The sequence below is a fragment of the Channa argus genome, chromosome 13 (genome assembly GCF_033026475.1).
Source record: "Channa argus isolate prfri chromosome 13, Channa argus male v1.0, whole genome shotgun sequence".
In the NCBI taxonomy this organism is placed as follows: domain Eukaryota; kingdom Metazoa; phylum Chordata; class Actinopteri; order Anabantiformes; family Channidae; genus Channa; species Channa argus.
In genome coordinates this window covers 20,611,803-20,626,511 of record NC_090209.1, presented here as the reverse complement: position 1 = coordinate 20,626,511, position 14,709 = coordinate 20,611,803, and the positions used below count along the sequence as shown (strand labels likewise).

Sequence of the window (14,709 nt, the reverse complement as noted above, 5' to 3'; positions counted from 1 at the left end):
AAACTCCTTCCCTTTTTAAAAAGCTTTATTTTTAGTTGTTATCATATTTTGTCTTTTACCTCACTGGGACCCATGCTGTCCATTACACATACTCACTCTAAACAGTAATTGAACCTTGTCTTTTCAACACAGAAATACTCACACTGCAGTTCTAAATAATGTTTCATAGGGCTGCAGGCCATAAATCCAGGGGCTCAGCAAAAGCACATTAAACAAAGTACCTCACACAAAGATAAAATGAGGAGTTGAGGACCCACTGCAAATTTTATCAATAGTGTTGAAAGCACAGCAGAATGTAGCCCACTTTCTGTATCTTTCTTGCAAATGCATTAGTATGTCATAGCTCAGCAGTACCAAAACAGTTCTTTGCATATAGTCAAGGTAACTTATCGTGACCCTTGATTCTTAATGGGTCGAAACTCCAAATGCATTTTATTTGGCATAACCCATGACCCATTCATATTATCTACAGGATGCAACAGCTCAAGTAAAAAAAGAATGAAGAAAAGTCTTTGAACTCATATTTTGTTAGTATACTAACCCCAGTGCCTGGTCCTCTAATTACAGCTGAACAGCTACCGCATGTCTGCTGTTACAATAACCCATGCTGCACACGCACATCCTTGTTTAGTTTGTGCAGATACCCCACTGCGTTGACATCATATGGGGAAGGGAGGTAAAAACAGGATTTCATTGTTTAAGCCTTAAAATATTCTCTATGTGTTCCACGCTGATAAATGTTTACTCAAAGCCATTTGTGTGGATTTAAAATCAATTACAAATTAGCCATATCAGATGTTTTCCCCCCACGTTTGAATCGAGTTCTAATATAGTGTAAGGTTGAAATTATGTTTTAATAAAATGTATGACTGTGTTTATTGGAGAGCAGCAAGAGAAGTCTGAGAACACCGAACAAGATTCATGATGAAAATAAAGTCCAAAGTAAAAAAAAAAAAAAAAAAGGTCTTTTTTAACAATGGAGCTGCTGTGCCATCTCATCTGCTTGTCTGGTGATCACACACATAGTATTGTCTTGCATTGTCAAAGAACAGAATTCAAGGCTCTGGACTCTCCTTTCCAGCAGCTTGTTCTGATTCACTTCCAGCAAAGACAAGGTTTGTGACTCCGCCCGATAGTAACTTAATCAGTTAAATGCCACAGAGCGTTGGTATCTCTAAATTGAAGAGCTTTAGATATCAATCAATTTGTTTTCTGGGGTGGACAGCAGTCAGGACATTACACATTAGACATGCAGGTTCTTTGGTTGACGATTCTTTGTGGGGCTGAGTACTGTTAGGGGAAGGGTGGCATTAGTTGCTGTCACCCAGAGAAAAGAGATTTATGACGGTGTCAGAGCTGGAATATTTCATCCATTTGACAGCTGACAGAGCACTCAATCACCCCACCCCACACTCCAGTCAGCCAGTGGGAAAAGAGATCATTATTTATCAAATAATGATAATTTAATATATCAAACTTTTCCTTCTCAGACTTATGAAACTTTGTATAAATCATCAAGTTGTGTGTGTGTGTAGCATGGTGACACAGCGGTCATTGTGCAGTTGTCTTTTGACACTGCCAGTCACTGTCAGAGCACAAGCACAATGGAGCACAAAAACTGTATCTCAAACACTGTACACAGTGTGTGAGTTCTCATCACGTGAGCAGTGGGGGCAACTGATTGATCTCTGACAAGTCATTCTTTTCAGAAGACAAAAAGACACACTTTTGTCTCTGTACAGTTCTGAGGACATTGACATAATGTGTTGCACAGGGCCTTTGCCCAACCAAACTTAACTAAACGCCTAGCACCAACCGTACCTACCAAGCATAAAGACTTCAAACCCTAGACTTATTTTACCCTTAATCCTGAAACCAAGCTTGACTCTCAAACAGTCAATAAAGAGTGTGAGATCTGGAGACGATGTCCTTGTAATGATGGCTTTGGACTAGAATTTGTCCGCAAAAAGCAAAGAAGCCATGTACATGCACATACTGTACTGAATGCATACTGTACACTGTGAGGGTTACTACGGGAACATCTATGGTATACTGGCTCAGTTTTACTATTATACTATATGCTATGAAGACACTGGCAGTAAAAACATTAAAGAAAGACAAGGGACAAAGACAGAAGCACACAGTCTTTGCATGCATATTGTCTGTCTGGCTGAACCAACAGTCTCAGTGGGCACCTACACTTGCCTCTTTTGATGTTTAATCAAAGTGGATGCAGTGGATTCTTTGATTGAGATTAAGACTGTGACAAGCAAGCAGCAATTTACGAGCAGTTTACTCAGCATCTGTCATGTATGTTGAGGCTATGATGGAAGAGCAGAAAAACCAAGGACGATGCATTTAATTTACCTCCAGTAATGATTAGAAAGGTATTTAGCCAAATTATGTGTATGCTATGATTTGAAATAAACATGTACTGATGTGATAGAAATTTTACAAAAAGAGACCGAATGACATCATAACAACCTCCTCCAGATTATGTCATCCAGAGAAGTTTATCATCAAGAAGCAGAGGGATACATTAATACATAAAAGGCAAAAAGATGAGGAAAAATGTAGCATTCATTTAGGTGTATAAAAACTACAACCATAGGATGAAAACAGAAATTTGGTGAGGCCACACCGTGACTGAAAGAATCCCTATAAGGGAATATATACATTTACAAAATGAACCTCTGCATTGTATGCAGCTTAGGCTTGAGTTCCAGGTTGATAAAATACGCTAATCTTAGAGGCTAAAAAAAATCTCATATTGAATCTGGTATCCCTTCTTATTTCTCTTTTATTACAAAAAAGCAATTTACACATTCAGGTAAAAGGCTGAATGTTCTGTTCAACAGAGAGAATGTTGATATAGTGTGATTCTGCAGATTACATTTAGTGATGATGTTTTTATATTCAATGCAAACATTTAACTAATTTAAACCCAGTAAAACCCACCATCTTAATAAGAATCTTCACTCATTTACTGATATAATCATACTGGGTTATGTCAATTTTGATAGGAAAACAAATTCATATCTACTGCTCATCTAAAAATTAAGTTGTACAGTAACTTCAAGCAATAAGTAACTTTCCATTATTGAAAGATTAACAAAGACTATACCAAGCATCCCCATCTCTGTTATAGCTTTTATGGTTACAGATAGTAAGAAACCTAACTTTGTGCATTAATTGGGCCATAGCAAGCTTTCATGATGTAGACCTGGGAATGGAGAGAGAGTGAGAGACGAGAGAGAGAGAGAGAGAGAGAGAGAGAGAGAGAGATTGTCTCGGAACAGGGAGGTTAGGAGCTGGTGTGCACAGCAGCATGCAGAAAGACAGAAACAGTAGAAACAGAAGGGTTTTTTATAAAGCTAGACAGGAAATAAAACACAGGGAGTAAGCAGGGAGAGAGAAAGAATTCTCCAACCTCAACATCTTTTCAGGAAGGTAAACAGAAGGAAGAGACATTAATGACACAAAGACACTGAAGGGCGGAGAAGAAACAGACAGCAGTACAAGACCCCTCCTGTTAGGTCCACACGGAGCGTGAATCCACCTGATGAGGTCGCCCATTGGGTGACCCTACTTCCCACCTGCAGCCAGACAACCAGGAAGACGGCCACATGGACAAAGACAGACAGAGAAACTGACGCACTGAAACAAGAAAGAATAGCTTTTTTATACAAGAAATAGCAACACAGAAGACAAAGACACAAAGACAGAGCAGAAAAAAGACAAAACCCACTGGTGGTGGAGCAGAAGACAGCGAATGAATGAAACATGAAGGTGGCACTTCGTTTTGGGTGTGTGTGTGAGTTTGAGATGGCGGGATGAAGCACGACAGGGATGAGAAGATGAATGGGAGATGAATGAGTGGAGAAGTGAAGGCACGGTTTTCATAAAGAAGTCCCACTTGTCCTGTCTGTTTGAGTTACCCCAAACACCCCTTCAGAGAGCATCACCGAACCAGTTCAGACATTTTCAGTGAGGATTAAAGTACAGACAGACATACAGTCGGCTAAGAAGATACAGACGAATAACACATTGAATATACATATACAATATACAAAAAAACGGAAGAAGACACAGGAAAGAGGGATTTAGAGCATTAATATCTTCAATGCCCCAAAGGACCATCAGCCCTGATTCCCATGCTCGAGCTCCACTCACCACAAGGCCCTGTATGCTTGATGGCAATGAGGGTCTTGCTCAGGCACTCCCTCTTGCGTCGCAGACAGTTGTTGGTGTACGTGTGGCCATCCCTGCCGCACACAGGCTTGTAGGAGCCGTCGCACTCGATTGGATCACAGGAGCAGCGGGCGTTGAGCTGCTCCACCACACACACAGCGTTGAAAAGACATGCCTCCGTACACTTCTCTGCAAAAGAAGAAGGTGCAAAACAAATGAACTCAGTCTTTACCCGCTTAGAATAATTCAGGGTTTTAGACAGGTTTCTCCTTTATTTTGTCACCCATCTGTATAGACACTGATAAGGGTTTTTAGAGCTGTTTCCAACTGCCAGCTCTGTTACAGTGTGACAGACTGATCACCATAGAAGAAAGGACAACAGAAGTACTCAGCATTGCGGAAAAAAAAAAAAAAAAAGAAAACACAAAAACATTTCAAACTAGCATAGTGTTGAACTGATTGTTCTTCCTGCTGTCTGACTGCTGGTCCAACCATAGGGAAATAAATGAGTTTTCATCCACAGTAATTACATGTTGGGGCGGACTGATGCCACTGCTAGTGCGTGAAAAGGCTTTTCTTTTAGCGGCAGAGGTTAAGACTTTTGTGGAAAATACTTGTAGTTCTTTTGACAACAAATCAAAAATAAATATGGAGTAATTCAACAGATAAAAGTTTCTAATTATTCTGAGAATATTATATATAAGCCTGTTTATGTATAAAAACTGTTCATATGGAAGAGTTCTAGTTTTTTGGTTATACTAAGAACTATTTCCTATGTTGCTTTTGCTCCACGTTTGCTCCTCAAATATAAAAAGTGTACGTTTTTTTTTATAAAGGTGAAGTCTCAGAATTGTTAGTTTAACATTGTGACAGATATTATTGGACTGGATCTTTTCCCCCAATTCCACTAACACTTATTAGATTTATTACAGCAATATCCATGACAGACAAAAACAAACAAACCTGGTAACATACTCTATGCAGTGAAACTCAATAACATTGTGGCTGTTATTAGTAGATATTCTTTGGTGATGTAACCCATAGCAACTGACTAGAGATGAGGGTTACCACACTCCTGCTTAACTCTGATAAAAAAAAACTCCCATTAACTTTCCACATTCCACATTAACTTTATTAAATTTGCAAACTTTTACCTCAAAAATTTAATTTGAGGGTCAAGTAAAAGTGTGAACTATTAAATTCATAACAGTTTGACTCAGTAAGCAGAAATCTACTGTGGAAATGAATAAAAAAAAGAAAGGAAATACTGGTAATGTAAAATGGTAAATTTTCCATTGAAGTGAGAAAATCCAATTTGAAGCAGGCCTCTGTTCTGGAGGCGCTCACTAGACACAGAATTTATTTCTTTCCTGATCAGTGGATCAAATTTGTACAGCAATTCAATTTCTACTTCTCTTTTCTTTAAAAGCCTGTCATGCCACACTTAATTACATCACTACTGTATCTGAGTGAGAGGGCTACAAGGATGTGCACTGTCATGGCTACAAGTCAAAATGCCCATTTTCATTAGTTACCAATTTGTAATTTGCTTAGGGGTGTGATTTCATGGATCTCTGTCTTAAATTGAATTATTCCTTCATTTAAAAGAGGCACAACAAAAAAAGGGGAAAAAGAAAAATGTCCTCACACACATACTGACAAACAAATTCACAACGCTACTTAGACCAGGATTTGCGCAAGTTAGTGCCATTGCAACCCGCGACTGCCTGTCGAGCAGAGCAGATGGGAGAAGCAGGGTGTGTCAAAAAAGTGTGCATTAGTGTTCGTTCCCGATTCTAGCAATGGGCTACTCTGGTCACTGGTGTTGTCAGGGGTCTCAATACATGGGTGACAGTTTCCACACCTCACTGTCATAAACCAGCACAGCTGTGGCATCACAAGGCCCCACTGACAACAGAGCAGGAAAATTGGATTTCCTCTGATGGCTATCAGACATACAGTAAAAGCTGACAGTTCTTTGTTGACAAAGGCTTAAACCCCCTGTTCTAATAGCACAGATAACACCCCTGGTGGTTCTTATCAGGACAGAGGAGGCTACTACTAGCAAGGATACAGTGTAGACCCCAGGACCTCAGAGTCATTTATCTCTGGGCAATGAAGTGGAATACAGTTACAGAGTTAGATTTGAAGTTCCCCTGTACCTATAACAACCCCCTCCCCCAGTTTGCAGAATCTTCTACAAACCGCAAGATGTGTCCTTACCGAGCTTTCTGCATCTTCCTGCGTGGATCATCCTGAGTTTGATGCCTTTCTGCATGCCCGTTGATGTCATAGCACATTCGCTGGGGTATGTTTGGCCGTCGCTGGCACACAGCGGCTCATTACTTGACGGGCATGATTCGGGCGAACCAAAGATGAGGGGCTGACGGGTGAGAGGCTCCACCCGGCACATTGTGTTCAGACTGTTTTCACTGTCTTTGCATGGGTCTGTGGGGACATCAGCATTTATGAATATGTGCTATAACACATATTTGCACAGCAAATAAAAATCCAAATGAAAACATGATGTTAATGACACCCTGGAGGACTGAGCAATAAGGCTTTGATCAAAAACATCTCTGTCCATCTCTAGGCCCTGTGTGGAAAACTGAAAAACAATACCTTGGCATGAGAAAAATACTATTCAAAAAATAAAACAAAATACAATGTGTTCTTTCTTGAATGCTTCAAAAGTGGAAACTGTTCAAAGCACTTCAAAGTTAAGTTTCTGTTAGATAAAGCCTTTGTAAGCCAGTCAGTACAAACTGTAACATTATATCTGCAATATGTTTTTCAGGACAAATAAAATAATAGGCAGGATACATTTATTTAAATACGAGAGACTACAAATAGGAAGAGGGGAAGACGAGACAGAATCACTACTGATTCAAAGGAATCAGTAGCCCAGCAGCTGAGGGCAGCTCAGAGTGGGACTTTGCATGTGAAGAGGAGACAAGTAAATGGATGAAGAGACTTGTGGTTTGATTGGCTCCCTGGCACCTGTTTGCTTCTAGGGGAGACTGACAGCTGGCATGCTCGGCCATATCAGGCCGTGATCATAATGGAATTGGTTGGTGGATGTGTGGGACAGGGGTGTTACTCCTTGAAACAGGAGCCCAGGCTTATCCTGCTTGTCATGCTTTCAGCATGTGGGAAGACAAAGGATTTATGTAGCACCGTGACATATTAAATCACTGCCAAAATGCTGGCAAGTTATTCAAAACATACTGAGGATGAAGCACCCTATCACCAGGAAAGAAGTGTAGGAGAAAAGAAAGAAAAAAGGAAAATGGTTTCCAAAGACCTCTGGCAGGCGTACAAGGACCAACAATGCAGGGACATGAAAAGGGACAGAGTGCTTTGGCTGTAGAGGACAGGAGGTGGAGTGACCATGGCCAGCTTTGGCTAGCCCTTGAACTTTTGTCTATCAGTACAATGCAAAGGCTTGAACAGACTAGCAACCAAGCAGACAGGGATTTTATTGTAATGCATGCAGTGTCTCTGTATAATGCAGTGCCTTACCCACCAGCCAGACCATTATCTGAGAGAAAGACCATTACCTCCCATTAACAGAGAAGAACAGCTTCCAGGATCCATGCTTTCCTATTGCTGAGCAAGTAGGGTAATTACAAAAACAATGCCCTGTTTGCTGCAAAAACTACCAGTGAAGATAAATCAATTGCGTTTTTTCTAGCTAAGGCTACCAACTTGAAATACCCAAGGCTTTAGATAAAGGAAGATTGTAGGAAGATTTAGAGGACCATCAGGGCCGACTGGAGCCACCCCAAGGAGGATGGGGCAGCTCAGGTCACTTTGGCTGAGACAGGCATGGATTTATACGACCAACCTTCTGCCAGTGGACCTGCACATCCATCTCTTATTACCCACCACCATGCTCAGTCTCCCTGAAGCTCCCGCTGCTAAGAGACAGAGTTTGTGTCTGCCGTGTTTTCCCTCCATCTGGCTCACCACACACACAAACACACACACACACACACACACACACACACACACACACACACACACACACACACACACACACACACACACACACACACACACACACACACACACACACACACACAAAACCTCAAACTTGAGCGCCTTGGGAGTAAACAACCATCGCCTGATGATAACAAGGATGAGCAAAAAAGCTGGGCCTGACAAAAACGACAACACTAAGGACCTGCTAAGAGAAAACAACAATTCGCACAGCGGGAGTACCCGTGTAAAGCCACCTGAATGAAAAATGAGAATTAGGAGGCGCGTGGCAAAAATAAGTGGGGTATGTGAAGAAGAACCGACAAGAGGCAGTAAATAGTGAAGGGAAGAAAAGAGATGAGCAGAGAAAGTAGAGGGAAAATAGCTTTTTTGCAGTCAATTTGTGATTTTGGTCATTTGCCAGTCAAAATTGCCAGTCAAAACATTCTTTTTCTCCTTTCACCTTGCTCATATAATTATAGATATGTACACATCTCATCAAATAGCACACGTCTAAAATAAATAAATAAAAATAAATCAAATCAAACGTTAAAGAAAACATAAGAGAGTTCTCACCGCAGTGCCCTTGGTACTGCACACGTATGTTCTTCTGGTTCTTGCAGGCATACTGATGGAGCTCACACTCGTTGCGATAGTCCTTTCCATCACTTCCACACACCGTCTGCTCGGGCTTGCCCTCACAGCCTAGGGGACACATGCATTTAGCTGACAAGCCATCTGACGACTGGACACAGGTGCTGCCGAAGCTGCAGGTCACCTCAGTGCATGGGTCCTTCAGAGCTGCAGGCAGAGACAGACAGAGAAACAATGCTTAGTCAAAAGTAGAGGGGTTCTTGTGCTGAAGTTTACACCTGTCAAACAGCCGCACTCTGGGACACTACTTTACACTGGAGTCCATCATGGATCACAGTCAACCTTATTTAAGAGGCTGCTTGTGCACTTTTAAAAGCACACTGCAGTTATTCTGAGTTTGAAGAACTACTTGACACCCCCACACAAGAAGCACTGTCATAGTTGTCTACTCGTACAAACAGGTTGCGTTTCATTTCACAGAGCAGAGTGAATTGAATTAGGAGGTTTGCATTCACCACACATTCTCTTTTGCTATGCTTGAGCATGCTTTAATCGCCATGGCTGAAAAGCGACCCTTTGAATATTTACCTTTCTACAAATGAGACTGGGAGAGAGAAGGGAAAACAGGAGAGAGCTATTCCCCCCCTGAGGTCTGTGTTTCCACCCTAATTAAACAGCATGCCACTTGTGGGTGAGTGACTGAGGTGAGGTGACGGTACAACTTTTAATTTTCCCGTGTTTGCCACTGATGCCACTTTTTTGGGGTTTCATATGTTTGACAAGAGGTGGCAATCAGCTTACAATGACTGTCATCTCATAGCATGATCCATATTTATGACTGTCAAAGACAAACATGCTCCTCTGTGCGACAGAAGCTGAGCGTTGGCAGCCCTCTCATTTCCTAAGCCTGCAACATTTGGAACAAATATTTACCAATGTTTGATATTATCCCCTCTTTTATTACAACCAACATCAATGAATTTAACTGAAAGGGGAAATGCATATATTGAATCTCACATTCTTTGCTTTGCTTTTGTTTTTCTTTTCTTCTTTCACTTCTCATTTTGAAGACAAGACAATAGCAATAATAGACTTTGTTGCGGGTTTGTCTTTAGAAAATTCGATACCTACCTTCAGGATGGAATGACACTGCTTCGTTAATAAGAGACTGGAATGGGGTGCAGAAATGTATTATGGATGTGTTAGGAGACAGGATTGCTACGAGGAGTGCCTTTGATCAAAGGATATCTCCCCATCCCACTTTCCTCATCTCCATGACACACACCCACCATTTCTTTTTCCACTCTTTCCTGTCAAGTTCTTTTGAGGCTTGCTGCTTTAGACCCGTTAACGAACACTTTTTTCAATTTTATATTTGTGCTGTATTGCAGTAGGAACTTTGAAACTGACTCTACACCTAATTTATGACAAAGACACCTCAGAACTAACTTCAAAATGAAGTACTAAAGTACAGCTCCTGCTGATGAAAAATGAACTCATCAGTCATTAGTGGAAATCATAAGTCATTGTGAGCCATCCATGGTGGCTTAATGGACAAGTCTGTGACACTTGGCATCTAATTTGTGTCTAATCGTATAAAGAATACAATGCTGATGACCTGTGCTGGAGTGACGACCTTGCATTTGTCAGAGGAAGTAAAAGGTCATTTACATTTCAGCAGCAAGTTACAATCACTAAACTATTTTTTAGCTTTTTAATGCTGCAAATACTAGTAGAAATAACTTCCAAAGCTATAAGGTTTTGATATCTCCAGTGCTGGGAATGGGAGGAGCAGGTATATGTATGTCCTGACAAAAAGATGTGCTTTGTCAGAGCAGTTAACAAATGCAAGCAGCAGTCATGGCTACTGAGGAAAAGGAGGATGATGACGGAGAAGACCAGGGAGCCCCTGTTTGCTTTGTGAAAGTAAACACCATCCTCTTCTGACGTCTTGATCTCATTGAATAATAGCTAAGACCATCTCTCTCTTTTTCTAGCAAACCTTCCTTTCAACCCCATGAAGCTGACGTGTTGATAGGCAAAGTGGGGTGGGAAGGATAGTCAGGGGTATGGGAGTTAGGTAGAACAGGAAGGGGGGATGGGGGCTCTTGATATGAATGCTAACAGGGCCGATTTGGAAAAGAAACAGAGCCTCAATGGAGCGTTAGTGCAGATAAGCCTCTCTTCTCAGACTTAGACAAGCAGGCAAATTGCCTGGGCGAATGTGATCAGTGTAACAAGCGCACATTAACAACAACCCAAAAACAAAGGACAGATAGAAATACAGATATACTGTCAGACACACAGGGACAATGAAGCAACAACAAATGTCCAGTATCCGCAGATGTCATTTGGGACTTACGGCAACAGAAGGCGTGGGCACCCTCAAAGACAAGCCAAGATGCAAGAGCCCAATTAAAAAAAGATCTCCCGTGTGAGAAACAACAAACACTAATGGACACAAATTTTTACTGCATTTACATATAAGATGCCGCCTCATTCCTGTCAGCCCATCGTAGCTTCTAATCACGGGAATGCAGGTTTTAAATAGACACACCCACTGGAATATCTACACACAGCAGCTTTGCTTAATTCGAATTACTGGGCCGACATTGTTTGGATGTATTGTGGATGTATTGTGATTGGACTGCCTGTGTTGCCTAATTGTGTATTTGTATACTGTAGCGATTGCTGGATACACACTACAAACAACAGAGTAACGCATGTCTGCAAGATGGGCTCATAGTTGGATTAATGAGGGTTAAAATTGAGACAGAAATCTGTTTATTACTTATTTGCTGTTCTAAAGCTGATGGTCCCAAGCAAGTAACTGATATGCAGCGCTTGCTTTGAGGTTATATTCTATTCAGACTGAAGACCAGCTACGCAGTGGGATTGCATATAAAGTCAATGCAAATAGAAAAGAATATGCACAAATTCAGTGTTAATGAAAGTGTAGAGTTACAAAGAAAAGCGGGCAGGTCTGAAGTAAAAATAATCAAAAGTACAGGAGTTTGTGGTTATTTTGTCGAGCAAGTCAGCAGATGAGCAGCCTAATGAAAACAGCAGAGGTGTACCGCATACTACACACACACGCACACACGCACACACACACACACACCTAAAGCTAATGTGTTTACATTTAAAAACCTATGTGGGTAAATAAACATAGACACCATTTTTGCAGTCAGTCAAATCCAGAAAATTTTAACTATGTTCTTGAGTCTGAGAATATTTTTCCTGCATTTAATGTGTTAATGCATACATCTTCATTAAATAACACTCATATTAGACAACTTTAAAAGAAAATCATTTTCACTTCCAGTTGTATAGTTTGGTGCAGAGAGGTTGGAGCAGCTTTTGACGGTGGTACTTTGTGGTAGTTTAATTACGCAAAATCTCTTTGAGAATTATTTTGACATTAGACTCTGAAAGCTCAGAACCTTCAGCATGATACTGAAGAGTACTTGATGGGGGGTGATGTCTCCTTGAAAACTGGGGCAGAGTTTTGGAGGATGAGGGATTAGAGTGATCCTCTTCCCTCTCATGTCTTCCTTTGGCAACCAGCAGACAACCAGGCAGGTGGGGAACTCTGCTGCTCTCTGATCCACTGTTTTTGCGGTGCAGTTTATTAATGCTTCATTAGGGACAGGGAGCTGTCAGCACCATGCTGGCTTTACCTGATGCCCTGCCGCCAAGGCACCAGCAGCAGCCCAAAGCGTGTGTGGAGATGTTCATATATGCCAGGGCACGCTTACAGGCAGAAATAGAGTTCAGATAGGCCTGCATGTTGGTTTTTGAGACGTGTCCATGTAACGTGTGTATATTCATATAAGTGTATTTTTGTATGAGAGAGAGAGAGCGTGTGTGTGTGTGTGTGTGTAAACGCTATGTCTATGTGTGGTGCTTCCTGTTGTGCTGGTACTGATAAGGGAGGGTGCAGGGGGTTGGAGCTAATCAAATGCAATGATGCGATGTAGGGGGACTTGGCAGTGTGTGTTCTAATCAAAACCTCCCCCATCACCAACAGGGGAAGAAGAAGAAGAAGAAGAAGAAGAGAGAGAGAGACACAGACAGAATATGACAGCGAGATGAAAATGGCAATGAGGGGATTGAGTTGAAATGTTGTTGAGAAGCTACTACGAGAAAGCAGCATGGACAAAAAGAGAAAATGTGCGATTAAACATTCTGACATTTGCAGTAAAAGAACAGTTCAACATTTGGGAAACAGCAGTGGACAGAGCCAAGTTAGCTGGTCCCCTCTTCCCTAACAATTTATTTAAAGTGTAGTTCACCAGCACAGCCCATTTTTCTATTCAATATGATTAATTTAATGTTGATTTAACATTCATAATAATTTACCACCAAAAATGTGTTTACTTTGGGAAAATTTTGGTTTTTGGGTGTGTGTCCAAATTCTGTGTGAAAATGTCAATTGTATGCAGTCTACAGTATAATGGCATCAAAGTGAGTTGATTTAAAAATAAAAAGAAGGGCACCAGCATAGAAACATAGCTGAGAAGTTGAGGGCTGATTTGGAGGAGTGTGTCTAAGTGAGATAAGCGGAAGGGTCATAATGTGGGAAATAAAAAAAAAGGCAACAGTCAGAAAATAAACAAGATTAAGAAGATCAATAAAATCGAGATCCAAGAACTAAATATGAATGAGAATGTGCTGTCAGACATCCAAACCAAGTGATAAAGAGTGGGATGCACGGACTTAGGGAAGGCCAAAGGATTAACAGTCCTACACGCTCTCCAACATACTCCAACAACCCCCCCACGCACACACCCCCTCCAGTTTCTCAACTGTGAGGCCAATTGCTGGAAGATGATTTACTGTGTTTGATGTAGTTCTTCAAAGATCTTCACTGAACTGTAGCTGTTCACTTCACACACGTTGCTGTTTTACCCATGAGAATGGAAAATGAACCACGCAAAGCCCTCAGCACCCAGTCTGCTGGCCACTCTCACAACAAAGCCACGGTGTGACTGCATGTAGCATCGAGCCTGGATAGATTTTAACCCAAAATTGTCTGACACTGAAAACACTTTCAAATCAGAGAAAGACGAGAGACTTCAACTGCTGTACAAGACAAAACACAAAATGTTGAAATGCTGTAAAGTCTTATGATTCCAAAATAGTCCATTTTGTGCCGTAGCTGTCATTTTCCAGTGCCAGCTATCTCACACTTGAAAGATGCTATAAAGCACAGGTGGGGTGCTGAAATGACTACACAGGGTCCATTTATTGTGCTGAGTGACAGAAAGAAGCCAGGATGGGATTAAATTGTCTGGATGTGGCATTTATGACAAATACAGACAGAGATGTACTGGTCTTTGAAAGGACAGTGTACTATTCCCAAAAAACCTCTTCAGTTAAATTCTTCAGTTAAACACTATGCAGCTGATGAAATGTTATTTAATCACTGTATCTACTGTCTCTACATCCAGCAGACAAAGTGCAACATTAATTTGATCAATTGTAAATATAAAAACACTGATTGATTGATTAGTGCTTTACTACATGATGACCAGCTAGTCAAACCCTGAATAAATAATACTGGATTTATTTATTTAGGCGAGATAAAAAGTACCCTCAATATCTCACTAAAGGGCTCTCAAGATAGTTATACATCATATGTCAAACCATCCACACTGTTAAAGTGTTACAACTCACTTTATTTCAGACATGTAATCCTGATGGACAGTCTCTTTAAAGTCAGGGCCTCGCTGTCACCTTAATGGCCCATGGGGAAAAAAGTCAGTATTACCTATTGAAAAACTGTCAGTGCTTGTAGCAAGAATTGTGTCTCTTGGATTAAAGGCTGAAGCCTTTTTGAAAGCAACAAAGAAGACCTTGGTTCCAAAAGAAGTCTGGGAGTGCAGTCAGAGATGCTATTAACTGCTTTGTTTACCTCTTTAAGGCCAGGATCACACATAA

General features: G+C 41.0%; 1 protein-coding gene across 11 annotated transcripts in view; it reads right to left on the bottom strand.

The window, feature by feature from the left end:
• agrn (agrin) overlaps window positions 1-14,709 on the bottom strand; it is a 232,130-nt gene that overhangs the window by 68,879 nt on the left and 148,542 nt on the right. For all 11 annotated transcript variants that reach the window (XM_067525724.1, XM_067525716.1, XM_067525720.1 and 8 more), the window contains 3 exons: window positions 8,749-8,973; window positions 6,415-6,639; window positions 4,174-4,380 (listed from right to left, as the gene is read on the bottom strand). In XM_067525724.1, the coding sequence (XP_067381825.1) occupies window positions 4,174-4,380; window positions 6,415-6,639; window positions 8,749-8,973 (657 nt within the window). The remainder of the gene's footprint in view (window positions 1-4,173; window positions 4,381-6,414; window positions 6,640-8,748; window positions 8,974-14,709) is intronic.